We start from the raw sequence: 20,319 nt of genomic DNA, 5'->3' as shown, positions 1-20,319 counted from the left end.
TATCCAATACATGCAGGAAAGGAATGAAAGTATTTTTTGAAAACAAATTGGGTTGCTACACGATGATTCACATGGAAGGAACACTGAAAATTTGCTAGAAAAAAAAAGAAAGATATTTTACTGTGTCCTGCTTACAAGCAACATAAACTTCAGTAAGGTATAAACCTCACCTTCTGCATCCAGCATCTTTGGGATATCCAAGTGCTTTTCAGCAATTTCCATGGCAAGGTTGATATTCCCTATGGGGTCATCCTGCATTAAAGAAAAAAATATAATGAGTCAAAGACAGAAGTTTTTATTTGAAGCAAGACTAGAGTAGGTACACTAAAATTTAGCTTCTGTTTTTCCAAACTGTAAATTGGAGTCACAACTATTATTCTTCAAAAAACAGAGTCTAGGTATATGAACTTTTGATCCATCTGCTGCTAGGTTTTCAAAAGAAAACTTTAATAAGCTGTTACCTACCACTAAAACTCTGCTGGAAATGCATTCTGGAGGTGAACACAGATAACAGTGTACACTGAATTCTGAGCTAATTCTGAATGAAGTACAGCAGCAATACAGACACTAAATGCCACTGGACCAGCAAGCTAAATGGGATTTTTCAATACAGAATTAGCCTGCCTGTTTTATACCCACTATACAGTACATCCCAGGGATATGATTTCCACTGAGTTCTCTGCTGGTTAGGTGCATGCATGACAAGAAGCAAGCAAGAAAAATTGCTCTCCAGAAGGAGCGAAATTTGCCAGTTTGACCTTGGAAATAAAATTCTGCAATGCCTATATAAATGGAATTTTAGGGCTGTGGAAATTCAAGCACTTCCTCTGGTTTTGAGGTTTTGGTTTTTGAAGGCAAGAGAACGGAAGCAGTGAGCACAGTTCAGATGAGAGCACAGATTTTGTGTCTTACATTACAAACAGCTGTAGCTGACAATGAAAGAGTGTGTCAAATTAGGGCTGCCATTAAGGCAGCCTTCCCATATCAGCTTGGAGGGAAAACATGCTATGTGAAACGGCAGTTCATGCCATTAATGCTATTATTATATTGACAAAGCCACAAACTAATAACTGGTCATAGCCACTCTGAACAATGCCCATGTCTATAGAGAGAGACTGGGAAAATTAGATGCAGAAAATAAAAGTAAAAAAGATAGTAAATCTAAGTGAGACCTGTTGACTAGGTTAAAGCACTTTGCTTATGAATGAGTGATGAGCACCTCCTATTTGTGTGCTTGGTACTAAGTAAACAGTGCTCCACTGGTTAAGGGTTGCTTTAAAATCATAGCAGCTTCTGAATAATTGGAAATTTCCATCACCCATGCCTTTAAGCAAAACTACAAGCCACAGTAACTAAAAATCTCTGCTACAGCTAAAGAAATACCTCATCTAACTTGGCATAGTCAAGGAGATCAGGCCTGTGTCTATGGATAAGGGCGTTGAAAGCAAGGCCATCTTTCCAGCTACAAGTTCACACAAAACATATTGGTGAGAAAAGGAAAGGACAGCATGCAGGAGATAAGAAACAAGACACCAAGACAGCTGTTAATGTAACCAAAATGAAGAGTCAATCAAACACAGCCAGGCCAGAAAAGCAAGATCTATTTTAGGATTCTTTTTCTGCATGTGCTTTACGTGCAACAGCTCAGCCTCAATTTGAAACCTGACCTGTTCTTATTTTGGAAACCTCTAAGAGGAAAATAGTAACATTGAAGCCGACCTGCTTATGTTCTGTTCCCTTTTCTCAGCATTCATCCATGGGATGGTTAACTGTGATGTTCTTTAGCACTGCGTACCACTATTCAAAGCACAGATTCCATCAAACTCACTTCTGTTCATGCCATGCATAATAAGCACATGTGCACAGAGACAGGTAGCTCAGTCATTCCATTACTCTGTTTATCTGTAGGAAAGGTTGCATATAGAATTGGAGAACAAGCTGGTACTGATGGCTAATATTTTGCCCAATGGTTCAGATCTGAAATTATCTTAACAGCTGCCTCAATTAAAATTTTATGTGTTCAGTACTAAGTTCGTTTAATTTTCAGCACTGCACACTTCAGGGGCCCTGGCATAAATTGTACATATAAACATATAAAGCAGACTAAGTTTTAAAATAGTTTCAGTTCATTAATTTATCTTTTCTTCACCAAGAACTTTCTAATAACGGTTGATTTCACTAGTAAACCAATTTGCAATGAAAGGGCATGGAATGGAAAAATACAGTTGATGTTCTAATACTCTCTCTCATCAATGCAAAGTGGCACACAACAGATTAAAACCATGATTAAGGTTTCTGTTGCACTGGTGTTTACATGAGACCACAAGAAGCATTCATTCCAGAGAGGAGAAAACAACATGTATATATTGAGACCTAATGTGAAACAACAACATTCTACTTCTTTCTAGGTTTTTTTCCTTCTTGGTAATGATACCAAGAAATTCTGAAATTACTTCTCATTCCTCGTTTCTCCCTCTCAAACCAAAGTATCTTTTAGAAAACATGCATTTTGCCATAAGTAGCAGATTGTCATAAAATAGTTTTTAATACCCGTGAGGTACTACCTAAGGAGGTTAGGTTATTGGTTTTGCTTCCACTAGTCTGGAAGTATAGGTAGAAGTATAATCTGAGAATTAGTGAATATTTTCTGAATATGTAAGGCTAGTAATTTACTATGTATACCTAATTAGCAAGAGTAATGTTTGTTCTAGGAATTTTAGGATTAATTGTCATGTCATTGTTTACTGGTCTGCCATCTACAGTCATTTGCACCAGATAAAAACAGGATGGGCAATACTATAAGTGGTAAATAGATAATTCCAATTTATTTGATTTAGCATCCTATATTGGGCAGTGTAAAGACTTCATTAACTGCCAGAATCTGAGGACCAGATTATTTGCAATTAAATGCTGAATCCATTGTAATGGGAAGGAAAGGACACAGGACAGTCAAGAGGTCCTCTCCCTCGTGTCATTGAGACTTTTTTTGGGAAGGACCTTAGAAAGTCAGTCAGAATTAGTATGCACTTCTCAGCCTGTCATTTCAAAAACATGCTAAGCAAACCAGAAGCCAGCCAAATCACTGCAGGACAGCATGCTGTACCACCCAGACTGATGACCTTATTTAGCTTGGAGTAGTCAATAAGATCAGGTCGGTGTCTGTGGATAAGTGCACATAATCCAAGGCCATCCTTCCAGCTTTACAACAAAAAATAAAATGGAAAAAAAATTAGTTAATGAATTCATGGCATTTTACAGTTTGATCCTTGCTCAAGGCTTAAATTAAAGCAGGAATTCTGTCAAATCCTGAATTTACTGTCAACTCTCTGAGCTGCTCTGTTACTGTTCTCCTTTAACTATAGTACATATCTTACTCTACAGTCCATACACACTTAAGGTATACTCCATGTACACTTCATATACTTTCTAGGCAATTTACGTTTTGTGCAACAGTCCCAGATTTCAATTGCTTAATTCATGCAGTGTTCTAGGACAGCTGAAGTACACATTCATCCATGAAAGTGCATCCTCTCCCATTACACTCAAAGTGTATTTGTGAAAAATAAAAGGAGAGCAAACCTGCAATTACTTGAATTTGCTGAAGCAATTGGCTTTTTTCTCTGTTACTTCTGAGAATTTTACTGGCATAACCATGTGCTCAGAGAAGTAAGAAATCATAAATCATCTCAGTTTATTTAAAGCACTTCACACATATGACAGCTTAGATCTGAGTTCTTACACTTCACCCTGACTTCAGACTCGCTACCTTTTGTGGCAAGAACAGGAAATGAATGGAGCTACAAATAATATATTTTTTTAAAGATTATGAGAGGCTCCTTTCAGCCAGAAGCAGTTATTCTGAAAGATACTTTTTGTAAACACTTTAAGCAATCACAGGGACTGAGGGTTTGAGGTCTTTTCCTGTGCAGTAATTGTGTGAGCCTAAGCATGTTAAGACTGTTAAAGTCCCTACTACTGAGATGTCTGGGTAGGTCCTTCAAAGAACCATTTCCAAAAAAAGGTAACAAAATCAAGCATAACATTGTATAATGCAAAATTAAATCAAACTGAGCACCAAAAAACCCCTTTTTCCCCAAAAGGTGTAAAATAAAATGATCTGGATAGCCCACTGCAAAGTAGTACTGTAAGAGCCAATCCATCCAAACATAAATCAAGGTACTTCCATTCAAGATGTTTTCCCCGTATCATGTATCAGATCAGTGTATGTACATATATACACTAAGATTCTGACACTGTAACTTACAGTATACCATCGATCCATAAGAAGTTCTACTCAATATATCATTGCATATTCTAGGAGAGTAACAACAAATTTCAGATCTCTGAAAGACAATATAGGGACTGTAAATCAAACAAATTTTTCTTCTCTTGGAATGTATGTGTGAACTGTATCTTCTCTGTCACTAATTGTGCTTTAGATACTACACATTAAGAATTAATTTGAAACACTAATATAGGGCTCATTTTAAATACTAGAAGGGTCTCAGGGAAGAGAAGATCACCTGGTTAAACAGTGCAAATGGTAAATCATGTACTTTAATAAGGCAGGCCAGCGGCACAGATTCAGGAACTAACCCAGTGAAATCCCCAAACCAGGCAGTCTGTATAGGGCCTGGAATTCCCATTCTAGCTCTTAATGAAAACACAGAAACACAAGGCTGGAGCTTCACTATATTTTCCAACTTAGGTTATGAGCTTGATTCAGTAAAACAAATGTGCTTACAGTGCTGCTCTTGTGTATGTACCAAGTGCATTTTATACTCCTTATAGTAATGTACATTGCAAAATAGTAAAGATTGATTCATCATGAGATATTCACATGCCCAACACACTGGTCCTTTTGCCAGAAGAACTTCTCTGTGGCTCTCATTTGAAAGCAGTGATTTGCCACTATGCTGCAGCACTCAGGAATTCCCATATAATACAAAGGACTTCTAAAAATGTAATGCGGTCATTCTGTATACAGCAGGATCTTTTTCTTTTAAATAGTAACTCTGGAAGTCATAGTAAATGATGCTAAAGGTTAAAATAACACTCTGAAGATAGAGCAGGAGAATTTGAAAAAGATCTAGTTAACGGTGAAGAGCAAAATTCTCTGATCAAATATATAGCTACACAACTGTGGGGAAAATTTGACATAACGTTTTTGAGATTGCTTCTACCTCTTGAAATAATGGAAGTTTACCTTAGATGGAAGTTCTGAATGTTCACATTTCTGTAAGGAGCAGTTTTCCTTTGACACCACAGCAGCAGCCCTTCTTTGGCAGAGGTCTCTGTAAAAGACACAAGGAAGTAAAAAAAAAGGAAAAATTTTAAAAGTGCCCAAGTAATTAATTTCTTGTCATCTTAAATGTGGTTGGCCACCTGAAACTGAATGGCATGAACCAAAATTTAATCCTAAAAGATGTTCATATAAATGGACTATTAGAATTTCATTAAAATACAGAGGTCAGTTAAGATTAATTCTGAAACAGTGAGGGAAAAAAGGGACAGATAGAAAGGAGAGTGATATAATCAGATATTTATTTGCAAAGACCATGACAAATAGACAGCACTAAAAATGTATGTTTGAAGTAGAACCAAAACACAAAAGGTACAGCTCAGAAGCTCAGAAACATAGTCATGTTTCTGTCTCTGTAGCTGACAGACGTGACAAGAACTTCTGCACTTAGAAAGCTGGCTCAAGGTCTCTGTCAAGATAAGGAGAGTAAATAATTTTCCCTCTAGAAATTAATTTTGTCACCAGGTAGAGAACTTATAGTATCATTTTCTGTGGAAAAAAAACTTTTTTGAACACTTGTCTTACTTATACACTTATTCATTTAAAAATGTCTTTAAACAAATTTCTTAATTATGTAACATAATTGTATCACTCTTACCTTCCACTGAAATATCTTGAATAGCAAAACGAAGGATGATAGTCCAGATCATACCCAGTGTCATTTTCACATTGCCGTCCACAATTTCTAAGGTGAAAAATAGATATAGTGGTAGTATTTAAATGTTTTTTTCAATTTAATCTTATTTTATCATATATTTCTATAAATAATACATTGTAACTAATCAATTACTTATACTTCTACTATAATTTTTTATTCACACAGTTAACCTGGGTTCATTTTTCAATAAACTCATTCTCGTGCTACTCTGTCAGTAGGACTGAAGGTTACTGAGGTTAAGGTCACTTCAGTCTTTCCATGCTAAAAGGCTTCTCTCAGGGTTGTTGTAAGTTTCAAATCTTCACCTTTTAGGATGATGTTTTAGGGAGAACATGAAGGGAAATATTGGAAGTTTGAACAGTGTCAGTGTTAACAGTTTTTAAATACAACAGAACCAAAAAACATTGGGGTCTTATTCCAATTTTTAAGAAACTACAGGATATTAACAGTACTGTTTTTTAATAAAATGGCATTCAGTATTTCCCCTATACTATATAGATATGTTTGAGAATTTACCTCTTGTACCAGTCCAGACAAGACATGAAGAACAGCTAAAGAGACACAACACCTCCTGACAGCTTCCTGCCAAGCTGTTCAGAACCACGGCCACGAGGCTGTAATGCCTCACAGCTCTGAAGCATACACACATTTAAGTATCTTTAATATAAATGTGGGCTTTTTTACCTCTGGGGTTTCAATTTGTTCCAAGACTGCTTGAGACTATCTAAAACACGGGGAACATGGGAATCTCTGCCACAAGTCGGGTCAGAATTCAATGCTCCCATATTGTAGTTAAGTGATACCACTTAAATTTCTCAACACCAAAAAATGTACTGCCAGATCACTTAAGCATGGTGGCAGTGTTAAATCATTCTGAAAAGTAAGTCAAGGGACTCAGAATAACATTGTGAGACTATAAGGAGAGTGAAGCATTGGAAGGGAAGAGATGGGACTGCAGACTGACTTTCCAGTCACCTCACACCAACAGAGCAGTGGAGCAAGGAAGGCACCAGCTGCTCCCCTACTTAAAAGTCACCTCCAGCCTTTCTCAAAAAGTGAAGCAGCTGTGTCTGCCTGGGGCCCCACTGGTGTTCTGGCAAGGAGCAGGAGGAACTTGCAGCAGGAGGAATTTCCTCCATTTAAGATCAAATGCCAATAGAGGTGCCAGTAGAAAATGCAGTCACTCAGCTACTTAAAATTGCCTGAATCCTGGGGCAACTTTTACAGAACAAGAGCAGCTGCTGTCTCTGAGACTTGAGGTACACGTTAAATTGCAGTAGAACGTGACACAAGCTGTTATTTGAACCTATGGAATTAACAAATGTGATAGGAAATATGTAACCCATCACTCCTCTATACTTATTTTGTTAGTGTGATAATTCAAGTTTATATGTAAATGGTTAACTTCCCACTTTCCCCTTTGGACCCTGCACTAATTTTCCAGATTTCTTACACCACTCTGCCTGCCTTCCATGCATCCTTCCTTATTGGCCCTGAAAGATCTCAAATCTCAAAACAAAACCCTTCCAGACAAAAAGAGACCAAATCAGGCTTCAAAGTCACTTAATATTTCTGAAACTAACACATACATAAGAAAAACAGAGAGAAGAGAAGAGAAGAGAAGAGAAGAGAAGAGAAGAGAAGAGAAGAGAAGAGAAGAGAAGAGAAGAGAAGAGAAGAGAAGAGAAGAGGAAACAATAAGAACTGTCTAGGGAAAAGGTAAAGCAAAGCAATTTCTCAGAGGTTTTAGTCCCTTTTTTAAAATTCTGCTTTTGTTTTATTTACTTAAATTTTTATTCTAACCTCCTTGTAGCAGATTCACAGATCATTTGGTCTTTATATTTTTCCCACTTCCCAGAGAAGCAATACAGAAGTATTTAAAATTAACAGGATATTTGTCTTTTGTGGTTCTCCATATCTCATTGATTTCATTCAGGATGCAAGTACTTTGAAAATGGAGTTACTTCACTTTTTTAAAACTTAAGGGAAAACTTCTAAGTCCTGGACTGTGAATGGTTCATAAGGATTGCTTTCACAGTTTTTTCTTTTAGCTTCTTGACTCTGTAGTCTCATTTCATGACCAGTGGAGAGAGAGATTCTTTGACAAGACAGGTCAGAGTAGATAAATTTGGCTCCTGCTCAACATCACAATTAAAAGTGATCAGCTCTCTCCACAGACAGCCCAGAAAAATCAATCTCAGAACAATAAAAATTACTTCAAAGAACATCCCTGGACCCTTAGAAATAGTAATTTTATTTTTGTACTGGTGTCCCACAGGAATCAACATTTTGAGGCCCCATTTTAAATGCCAGTTGTTCCCCTTGAGCCTATGTGCTCTTCACCATTCAGTATGTCAGATAATGGAACATGATCCTCAGCAGATTTAGATACAAAACTTCCATGCTTTGGAAATTGAAAAGTATTCCAAGCATCCATGTAACTCAGAGAATGCCCAAACAGATGGGTGCGGGCAAGCCCACGTACCCCGTGCTCACACACAGGGGCAGAGGGTTAAGGGGTTGTAGACTTTGACAACGAAACAAACTTAAGGAGACTCTGCTCTGCCTCCTTGCTGGCATTAACTCCAACCTACTGTAGTGACTGCCCGGTCAACAACGCTCAAAAAATGCAACAAAATAAAAAAACGAAGTGGAGTGTGTTTTAAAAACAGATCAGATTGCTGATCCAGTCTCCAGCAGAACCACAGCACCAGTTGTCAGCCCAAGTGAGAGGGCAGGGCTGTGAAGTGTGGGAGCAAGAATGCAGTTCCAGGGGGCGCAGGGACTCTTTAAACACACACTGGTGCCAGAGGTCCCACACTGTGAAACCATACCCAGTCAGATGTGATACTGCATTGCTGCATCAGCACAACTTTGTGCCTTGGGTAACAAATTTAGTAGAGGGGATGCAGTAAACTTAAAAGGGCACCAAGCACTCTGTGCCAGAGCTGGCTTTATGTTCAGGTTGTGTAGAGTGGGAGGGGAAGGCACGTGAATCTCTCTGCTCCTGCCCACATGGATGTAATCTAATGTGGGCATCAGGCCATACTCAGCATAGTGTCATGTCTTACAATGACAGGTTCCTCTCTGCACCTAAGCTATCACAGTAGCTGTGAATTTTTCTCCCATGCTTCCATCTAAGAATTTCGGGTTTTTTAAATGAAAATTAACTCTTTTTTGCTTTTAATACATACATTTTACAGATTGAGAATTCCAGAAACAGGGAATAATAGCTAAAACTATCATCTTAATCTCTTGGGTTATTAGGTATGGCCTGCTGTTACATGCAGGAATAAATACTGGATGCATGGACAGTCAACTTGCAGCAAGTGCCTAAAAATCTAGAAGAGGTTACTGCCCTTTTTCCTGCCACCTTCCCAAAGAGAATTATCATGGAGCACCTAAATCACAGAGCATCTGAACCCATGCCAGTTGCTGCTAAGGAGAAGAGCAGGATTAGTTTAAATGTTTAAAATGTCTGATCTGAGTTATCCCAGATGCTTTGCCTTCAGAAAGTGCTCAAGTGCTGTTCCCCAGCCTGAGTATCCTGGCAGTAGCAACCAGCAATAAACGGGGCAAAATAAGGGACAAGGGAGTGCAGAGGGCTGGCTTGCTCCTTTCAGGAGCAGATATGAGCTGATGTATCCAAGTTTTAGTACTCCAGCCTTGTGCACACTGTGATCAGCGAGAACAACCACTCTGTCCCACAGGATACTTCTTTTGTTACATCTGGAAGCCTCAGAGTCTCCTGCACGACCTGACAGAAACTACATTTCGTTTGCTCCATGCTCTGTAATCTCAGTATTTCTTAATCAGCTATCAGACAGGCATCTGTATTCTTAATCTTCATTTCCACACATAAATTGTCTCTTCAGTACCCTCTGCTGTCCATTCAATGCCATGTCACGCTCAGAAGAACCTTACTGAAGAGATTTAAGGTAGCAGAATATTTTTCCATCCCACTTCATTTAATTGAACAAAGGCCTAGGTGCCCCAGCAGTCTGTACAACTGATGGAGGGAGCCAGGCACCTCTGAAATGCAGTAGAGCTCTTCTGAGATCTCAAGCACCTGTGGGAATTACCCACTTCTCCCCACTGGTGATATATTCCTCAAAAATAGTCTGTTATGTGACTAAAGACAGATTATATGGATTTGGACTCAGGTGACCCACCCAGGTTAGTCTCAAATAAATAAAGAGTGAGTTAAAAAAAAATGCTCTGCCCATGGAGCACATTTCTTGGGATTTTTGAGCTCTAAATCTAGAAACTGAACATATTTGATGAACAATACTTGAGGAACCAAGTGGGCTAGGTCAAACCAAGGTAAACCCAATGAATGCTGACAGATCTCTCCATTATTTCTACAGATACCCTTATCCCACATAGTGAATCTCCTGTTCCATCCACAATTGCAGTAATTGATCCCTGGGATCAAGGCTTGGAAGCCAGAATAAGGATACGTATAAGCCTACAGGAATCTGGAAACTGTAAGAAGAGGCTCATAAAGCAATCTTAAAAGGCCTAGAAATGTCAGTAGAATACAGGAGTGCTTATCATCATCATAATGAGGTTACAGCCAAAATTTTGCTCTAAGGACATGTCAGAGTGGGGAAAAAAGCACAGAAAATACAACATTGACGCTACGGAATCAAAAATAGTTGGATATCATGCTAGCCACATCATTCTTGGTATGGTAATGGCTATGGAAACCATTATGCAACTATCTTCATGGACCAACAAGTTCTACACACACCTTTGTCGTTTTTAAACAATTCATTGAATCTCCTAGTGAGGCATAGATTCACTTACAGCAAGAGTCTGCCTTCTTTAGCTCAGTTTACATCTGTCAGAATCTAGCTAGCCAACTGCACGTTGGTACTTAGCTACCTGAACAGCAGAACAATAAAAAAACAATTACTTTAGTAAATAGCATCCCACTCCACTTTCTTCATGTGTTCAATCTCTCCCCAGTTACCACAATTTCTTTTGATCACTCTCTTAACTAAACATCTGAATTTTAGAAACACAGCTTCAGAAAACCTCATAATAAAGTGGGAGTAGGTTCCAGCCATTCAGCAGTGATATCAGTCTTTGTTTTGTCTGAATAATATCTCCCAAAGATGCCAGACTGTATAAAGCACACCCTAGAATCCAACCTGGTTTCTATAGGGGTTCCTTACTTTTAATAATTTATGGGGAAAACGCAATGTTCTGTAAGAAAACAAATCATTATCTGAACACCTACTGAAACACAGACAATTCAATTTAACCTTGGAGACAGACTAAGCTTAATGCTTAGTCTATATCCCTATCCCTCTCCAAGTGTCCAAAAATTTCCACCTCTTGTTCTTTCACAGATACAGTCCAGCAATCAACATTAAGGGATTTTTGAGGCACTCATATGTAGAGAAAAGTAATGTGCACATAATGTGACCAAGGGTCTCCACCAGACTGCTCTGTAATGTGGCCTAAGAAAGGTGCACTGTCAAGATCTGTCACGTACCTTCTGCACCAATTGACACAAGTTTCACTCCTTTGCTGGCGATGTAATCCAGAGCTTTGTTGACATTAGCAATTTTATGGAAGCGCATCTTCCCTCTGTCTGGTTTTGGTAGCCTTTCCCCTGCAGAACAACAAATTTAATGTGTTTATTCTTATATACACCTTGCTACAGACATAAAAGTGATTAGAAATCAAGAGTGGATGTGCCCTAACACTACCTAAAAGTCAGCAATTATTTTAATACGTATTTTTCTGAAAGAATGCCAAAGAGGTTTGAACCAAACCCTGAAAAGAAAATTCACATGTTGAAGCATCTGATTTTGATCTTTCTGATATAGCAGTAAAATCAGAGTAAAATTTTTGTTTGCCCTAAACATCTGGAAGATGTGTATTTCCTTCTACTCCGCCTCTGGTTCATTGCTACTGTCTGTTACAGTAGCTGAATATTAAAAAGGCAGAATGTCCTCAGAGCTCATCATCCTTATCTGCCCAACTGTAAAGAGAGGCTGGATTCCATCCAGCAGATCAGCCATAGCATCTTTTAACATCTGACCAAGAAGAATGGCTTTTTACAACCTCATCCAGCACTGCAGAGCAGCTCATTTCAGAGCATAGGGCTAATGTGTTTGAACAAACTTATTTTTTCAAATGATAACAAAGATTAATAATTTCTAAAAAGATTCTCCATTTCATGAAGAATGATCATTTGAGGAATTTCTTTCCGCACTGAAATCTGCAGCAAAAATCTCAAATGTCTTGTGTGTTTGTAGCTTGGGCTATTCCCTTCCTATTAAGGGGCATTCTGATCTTACCTTGGAGACTGCCCCACTGAATAATTCGTAACAAAAGGGACATGATGAATTTACATCAATTTGCAAAAGTTCTTGGATGTTCCACTGTTTTGAAAAATGAGACCTTTAATTTGTGACTAAATATTGATCTGGGTGCGCTTTAGGCACTCACTTTTGAAACTGTTGGTACATCCAATAAAGTCTTTAAAAGCAAAGCAAAATGTTTATGCTAAAAGCAAAATAAAATTAAATTTTAACCTAAGTGTAAAGGCTTTTTAAGTGTCAGGAGCTAAGACAAGGTCCTCAATGTTTTTGGTTTGTCCAACAACACTGTGATGTCATTGATACTCTGATACACTGTGATATCCTGGAACACAAGCGCAAACCAGAAAATTTTGGAGATAAGCAAAAAAACACAGCTTCTTTTCTCCTCCTTTTTGCTTTACAGTGTGTTTCATCTCTCACTTTTCAGTCTACATAGTGTTTGTGTTCACTGTTTGGAATAGTTAACAACTTTTGTTCCTTTAAGAGTGTTTCAGTTAGTGTGCTGTAAATAGACAGAAAACTTTATTTTAGCTAACCTGAGATAACTTCCAAGAGGAGCATGAGTTTGAGGCCATTTCTGAAGTCCTCCTCAATGTTCTCAATCTGTGTACCTGCTTTCCTGAGGTGGGAATTGCACCAGGCTGTAAACGTCTGTAATAGCAATTAAAAAACAAACAGACAAACAAACAAAAACTTATGAACAAGGCATTTTCCAAACAACTGCTAAGCAGCTGAGTAAACACTGCATGTGAGATTTGGATTCCAGCTCCCATTCATTCTGTACATGTTGCCAAGTACAAAATTCTTATTCCAGATGTTCATGAAGATGTTTTATTCTCAAAAAGAAATAATTTTGTGGTAGATTCCACTTGCAGATGCATCTCCAGACAGAAGTTCTATGCATAAAGGCAAAACCCGGACAAAAATGCAGATACTTAAGTTTGCAGGGGAAAAATTATCACAAAAAACAGCCATGAATATTTTTGTGTCCATAACTAGTAACCAAGTCTGTTTTTACTTTCAGAGGTGAAAAGCAGAACTAATTCCATTGCAGAAGTCATATACATGTTACCTTTTGTATGAATCAAGTCAAAACACAGGCTACTATAAAACTTAGTAGTTAAATTAGTCTGCTTTTAAATATCCATTACTTCTCTTAGCCTTCTGACAAATTGTTCTTGCTTTTCAGTGTCTATTAAGATACATAAAGTAAGTTTGTATTTACTAGGTATTTTAGCAGGTGTTTAACTCTAGTTGTGTAACAAAGTCATTGTTACTAAACATTTTTAGTAAGTTAGACTTCAGCTTCTTAAAATTGTCAGATATTTGGAATTCCCCTTTTTTGCTACATCACATTTCCAGTTTTAAAAACGTTTAATTCAAATACTTAAAAAAATCCCAAGATACATCCCAGTTGTAAATAAGAAATTGCCTTTGGCCTTCTTTATTCTTGCCTGTTTCTTTTGACTATTTAATTTCTGATCTCTCAGAAACAGAATAAGGAAGGCCACTAGATTAAGCCAAAGATAGATTTGATACCTTAAGAAAACACGGACTGAATTTTCCCAAATGGTCTAATCTTAAAAAAACAACTTTTTGTTAAAGAATAACATTGTGACTACTTTGGGTTTGACTCAGTTTATGTGAAGAATTGATGGGCAGCTTACTGGACTCTTCAAGGAACAGCTTCCTTTTATCATCTCTTGAATTGAAAGGAAATAAAAAGTGCTATGGATATGGCAGAGCTGTGCAGTGAAATCCCTAATTCTAAGCACCCAGAAAAAGGAGGAGAGAGAAGAAAATATTTGAAGTGGTTCTAGACAGAGGTCTTTGTTGACATGAAGAGGATAAATTTTAAGTAGAGATGTAAGTTGTTCTGTGCGCATATAGGGATAAGTAAGATTGCAGCTGAAGCTTATCTGCAAACACATTTAATAAATGGATGTTTGCATCCATTCAGGAAGGCAGAATGTTCCTCATTTTAAGGTAAATACCTTTACTGAGTTCATGAGAGACCTGAAACCAGAGCATAACAATCCCCACAGCACAGATTCTAGGCACCTCCACCCTCAGGGCACAACATGATGGAGTGTTAGGATGGCATTTGGTTTGGATCATTATAGGGTTAGGATCTAGTTTATATGACTAATTTGCCTGCCCCAAGCAGTATCTTGTTTTGGTGGTATGTATCTCAAAAGGCTTAGCACCACATTAAGTCATTTGCAAACATTAAAAATTATTACAAGCTTCTTGGAAGGAATAATACAATAACAATATAGGAAAAAAAAGCTGAAAGCACTCAAGGGTAAATGCACATGAATCTTGCATGGCAGTTTGGCAATAAATATCAGAAATCTGAACCTTTAAATAAATGACCCTTCCATTAATTAGGCTTAAGTGATGGACATATGCTTATTTGTAGATGCTATTGCAGTTTGTAGAACTGTTCCAAGCACACCATAATAAACTCAGAGAGGAAGTTGGAGAACACCCTCAGCCATTTCCATCTCTTCTTTTAGATATCTATGGTAAATGTCCATCTTGTACCACTCAAGTAAATGAGTTTTCCTCATTTTTCATTTAATTAAGAGTTTAATGGCAACAACCCCACCAGTTGAGAAGCCTTAAAATATGAATCTGATGCCTACTGTGAAGAAGGCTACTTCTCAGTTTCTTAGGAAGAAATGGATCCTGGCACTTCTTAGCTCACACATATATATACATATATGAATCAACTTACTTGATGCTGCACTGATAGACACAAAATATAAGTTTTATCCAAAGATCACAAAGTTTTCAAATAATTTAAATAGTTTCTCTTGAAAATGGACATTTTTATGGCACTGAATTTCCTGAGACAAATGGTTTTTTCATCTCATTCATTCTATGCAGACAATAATCAGTCTATGTTGCTGTGATATAGACAAGGAAAAGATGCTGCTAGTCCTGAGTCAAGCTGTTTTCAATAAATAGTTTGATGACAGAGTGGTTTTTATGATCTGACTTTTAATATTTGTAGGTTATTTAAGATTCCTTCCAGTTATATTGCATTTGTAGCATTTTGAAGGATAAATTGGAATTACCACGAGGCCTCCATCCGCGAGATAACAAGTTCTGTTGAAGCACTCTACTGTGATTGGAGTCTTTATTTAGACCATCTGTATCTAGATAGTTTGGATTACCTTCTATATCTAGAATAAAAGAGTTACATCTTTTATTTAAACTACAGTTGCTCAGTTTTCTGTTTTATCAGTGCCCCAGGCCATGACTTGATGCTGTCCCCCTCCAACAGCTGTCCTGTGCCTCATGGGAATGCCACTGCAGTACTTTACAAAAGACTCTCGGTGTGTGGCTTCTTAAGGCTGGTGCCACCCAGCTAGCTTGTCTTTCCCAGGACTACGCATGGGGATAGAAATGATACTTAGGGAAGTGCTAACTATGTTTCAGTGAAGCAATTCTTAGTGACTGCATGAAGGCTACTGCACAATTTAACTTGCAAATGTGAACATTTTCTTCAATCCACATTTTATTTAACTCTCATCCCTCTATTCTTATTGTGATACCACTTTCTCTCACTGCTTTGGCTTTAACTAACAATTCTATTCATAGTTATTGAGAAACAATTCAAAGCACGTTCAAGTCCTGGAGATCAAGATACAGCCAGCCTATAGTACCCTGGAAATTTGTAATCCATTGGGATTTAAAAGCTATTAAATGACTTAGACAAAGCAAATTCCTTTTTCTGCTGAGCTGTACAGAACATTTCAGAGTATCAGATTGCCCAGAGAAACAAAGCAGGACTGAAGGCACTAAGCTGAATAACAGGAAGGACACAAATAAGTGTCTACAAAGCTAGACATTTCTTTTAGGATATATTTGCTCTATGTGGCTCTGTAAATTGAAAATATAAATAAATAAAAATTTCTCCTTTGCTAGTTTGTTACTATAAAAGAAAGTTTGCTAACATTTTCAGAGGAAAGACCCCAGAAGAGGGGATGCAGGGCAGGACGCCAAAGAATTTGCAGTCCCACAGGTAAATGTTCTCTTAATGCACCATTAATTGTCTACTGCTGTCACAAGTCTATTTTGGAAACACTAACTCTAGGAAAGAGAATGCAATTTATGTTCTATGCCCACTTAGCCTCCTTGTGAAGATTGCCAATAGCATATTCACAATTCACAGATCTGTGATGCCAAAGTGTATACCTATGGGGAAAAAAAACTCTTACCTGGTAATTTACTCAGGCCACTTGATTTGTCTCTGACAAATAAATTTGCAACCAAGGAGCGTAAAAAGGAGATATCCCTAACTAATTATCAAACAACTGTAGATAATGCCAAAAAAAGAATAGAGTATGCAAAATTTGTACAAATATTTTTACACAGGCACAATGAAAAACATCTCTGCTGGGAAAAATGGTGTCTTTGAGATCTGAGCTGTCCTATAGTTCTGTGAAAGCTCACATCCTTTTTATGTGAATGTAACAATAACTTACTTTTGATAGTGATTCAAAGCCAGAAAACAAGATGCTATGATAACAAGTTTCACATGTGCACGTAATAACATGGATAAAGACAATTAAGAAAGCACCAGTCACCACACACTGCAATACTGGTCAGCCAAGACAACTTGTTCCACCTCCTGAAGATGTAAAGTAAATTTCTAGTTTGGCACTGACATTGAGTCCATAATGAATATCACTAAAGCAGCAGCAAAACTGGTGTGCACAGGGGATACACTCCACAAGTTCAAAAAGATTTATTTGCTTGCAATCAGTATTGAAATTCAGAAGTGGATCCAGCCTAATGAAACACTGGGAACCTGAATCCTGTTTAGTACATATGTCTCATATCAAGGTTAACTCTGTCTTTCACTCACTCCAACTCAAATAAATTTCTGTCTGCTATAGTATTTATATGTGTTCAAAATTAATATTTATTTTAAAAGCCATGTGTCTGCTTTTCTGTACCCCTATCAGTAGCCCAAGAAAGGCTACTTGCTCAAAGGAATTATTTGGTTTTACTTGAATTGGAAATTTAATACTTTCTGTACCTGCTAAGGAAAACAGAAGCAAACTTGGTTTTCGTTGACCTTAAATTCTAATAACTAGAGCAGGAGAATACAACTGACTAAAATTAACTTCAAATACAAATATTCAACACAATTGTTTACATATATATTATCCTTAATTATTTCAGTCTGATAGAGCTGTTTCTTGAAACTGCTTTACAGCCCTTCTTGTAAAGGGCTTTTCCTCTCTGTTAGCTGAGGGTCTTCATTACTTCTAGGCTAAATAGGATGCAGTGATTCACTCTGCAATTATACAGAACATTGCTGGGCTCTGAGTGCATGACAAGGGTGTTACAGAAGGAGCTCTGCCAGAACATTCCCAGTAGGCCAGACTGAGGTTTCCCCTTGAAGAATTTCCCATCTGACTGTTATCCATGTTTTAAAATACAAGTTGTGAACTTGCAACATGATCTCCTAGCTCCTGTGTCCACAGCATGTTCTGATGGCTGCAGAATCAGGGGTTTTCTCTGGACTTAGGATACAGTCTGTGTTGGCCCTCGTTCTCTTAACTGTTTATTCTGTTCCCAAAAGAAGAGGCTGGAAGGTGAAATGCAGCAGAAAATACACAGCACTTTTAAAGTAGATTGATGTAAACCAATAACTAAACATGATATCTTTCAGTTGTCCTTAGAGCATCTAGAGCAGCTATACTTGTATACATTCATGAGTATATTTTTATGAATTGAAAATAAATAAAATCTTGCATTTTAGCTGTTACCTTGAATTATTATTAACTATTCCCTTGTTCTACTTTTTTCTTGCAGTGGAAGTCTAAATGCATTGGCACATGTTAGTAAAATAACTGGAATAACTCTAATAGGAGAGGTGCTTCACCGGTGCAACTGGATCACGTCAGAACACCAGGAAGCAAAGTGTGATTTTAACACCAAATGTTCCAGAGCATAGCAACAACTGAAGTGAAGCAAAGGGAAAACATTGTGAAGGATGGCATGAAGGTTAAGGTAGGAAAAATATTTAGCATATTCCAAAATGTTATTAAAAGGAAACCCTCAAATCACAGGCACTAGGTCAAAGCCAAATTCCTGGAACACCAGAAAGGATAAGCACGGGACCAGCTCACATTGGAAGTGAGTAGAAGCTCCATCACAAGTACCCCAAATCCAAAGCTGGGGTAAGCCCTTTGTGCTTCAGCACATCCATCCATACAGCTGAACAGATGGTGTCAGAGATGATACGCTAGCACATTCTGCACTGTCAGCAGATCTGCTCTACTAACTCAGGGGACTTCCTCCCAGTCCCTTAGTTTTATCACTCACAGAAGTCACCAAAGGGATGCATTCATCACACAGGACTTTGCACATGTCTTATTGGCACTCTGCATTTTGCTTGCATGGAAGAGCCTGGGGGGACCTCAGTCCTTGCAAAGCAGGTGGCCTAATCCCATGTGAGTCTAGGGTTTCCCATAAAACATGCAACTCCCTTCAGTACTGAATGACTGCACGTCTGCTTTACAGTGCTCACTATTACCAAAAAAAACACACAGAGCATGTAAATATCGCTTGAAGAATAATTTGACAAGGTTGAACCTTGAGCAATGTCAAGATTATAAAGCCTTTTGTTACAAAGTGAATGATATTAGTTATTTCTTTCAGAGGAGACAATAGAGAAAGTTTATGTTGTCCCAGTGGTCTAAACTGGAAAAAACCCTCAGGTGGTAGCAAGTTGCATGGAAAATTTAATATGGGTCACTGACTACACTATCCTCAACTCAGCCTTTTTCTCTTAAGAAAAGAATGGGAAGGAAAGGAAGGAAGCTGAGAGGTTTCACAAGGTCTTTGAAGAGGCTAAAACAGTTAAAATATTGGAAAATTTACTAGGAGCAGGCAGATATCTTTATTGGATTACCTAAGATAGCTGGAAAAGGCAGAGAAGTTTTAGGCACATAAGGCCATCTTTACATGCAAGAGAGAAGCCTCAGGCTTAAGCGTGAAAATTTAGGTAAGTGTTCGGACAACTCAGAGCTTTGATGGACCATCAATATAATGCTCCATCAGCTCTATTCCCTGAAGGAAGCCCTTTCCTTTTTCAGTACTATCGATGACACTCATTAAGAGAGCTATAAGAAAATCTGTAAAATCCAACTATGTGACTTCTCAAAACATATGCAGTACCATAGGGTTGACTGTTGGAGTAGTTTTTCAATTTAAAACGATTCTGCCTATTCAAAATGTATTTTCAAACAAAAATTTTGATATTTCAGAAGTAAGAACACATGCAATATTAAAAATTCCATTTGAAAGGATTTAGGATCCATAGGAAAATGCTGGTCTAAATCTACTTTTAATTTTTGGAATTTCAAGCATCATGCAAGTAAGAGACGCCTACTCAGAAAAATAACACAGAAATAAAAGATGTAGGGATCCTACGAAAACCTTTAGTAAAAGCGTGGGCATGGCTTTATCTTGCATTATAAAAATAGTAAGATATTTTTACTCATTCTTATCTTTACAAGAATTTCAAGCTACCCAATCTGTTAAGGTGAAGGAATCAGAAAGACAAAGGAACTGTCAGGGGGAAAAAAAAACAAAACAAAAACCAACATTCCTGCCTGCTTCTGAGGTGTTCTCTGAATTCTGAATGCTCTTTAACACACTCATATGACCTAAGCAGACCAGAATGGTCTATGGTAAATTTACATGTGGGAATTTTAATTAAAAAGGGAGAAACAGTCTTATAAAATGTCTGGCATATTTTGTTTACATGAAAGTCGGTAAGCATCAGCTTCTGCTAAATCCAGTCTTACATTAAAAACTAAACTTCCAAGGACAAGCAAGCAAAAACTTACATTGTACTACAGTTCTAAGCCTGCATTTAGGTACATGCATGTCCTTTGCTCATTATTTTATCTAGACTCTAGCCATTAGTCCTAGTTGCACTGGTTAAGCCAAAGTATTTTAAAGGTTCCCCCACTCAGACTCTACAGAAGCAA

At 37.7% G+C, this 20,319-nt stretch overlaps 1 protein-coding gene across 3 annotated transcripts in view; it reads right to left on the bottom strand.

Moving 5' to 3' along the window:
• The window catches only part of ACTN2 (actinin alpha 2), a 66,563-nt gene that overhangs the window by 30,423 nt on the left and 15,821 nt on the right, over window positions 1-20,319 (bottom strand). For all 3 annotated transcript variants that reach the window (XM_014874646.2, XM_088161533.1, XM_014874637.2), the window contains exons 2-7: window positions 12,835-12,949; window positions 11,464-11,583; window positions 5,901-5,987; window positions 5,207-5,294; window positions 3,120-3,198; window positions 171-252 (exon numbers count right to left, since the gene is read on the bottom strand). In XM_014874646.2, the coding sequence (XP_014730132.1) occupies window positions 171-252; window positions 3,120-3,198; window positions 5,207-5,294; window positions 5,901-5,987; window positions 11,464-11,583; window positions 12,835-12,949 (571 nt within the window). The remainder of the gene's footprint in view (window positions 1-170; window positions 253-3,119; window positions 3,199-5,206; window positions 5,295-5,900; window positions 5,988-11,463; window positions 11,584-12,834; window positions 12,950-20,319) is intronic.

Source organism: Sturnus vulgaris, chromosome 3 (assembly GCF_052056855.1).
Source record: "Sturnus vulgaris isolate bStuVul1 chromosome 3, bStuVul1.hap1, whole genome shotgun sequence".
Lineage (NCBI taxonomy): Eukaryota > Metazoa > Chordata > Aves > Passeriformes > Sturnidae > Sturnus > Sturnus vulgaris.
The sequence above is the reverse complement of the archived record's forward strand: the minus strand, read 5'-3'. Positions and strand labels throughout refer to the sequence as shown.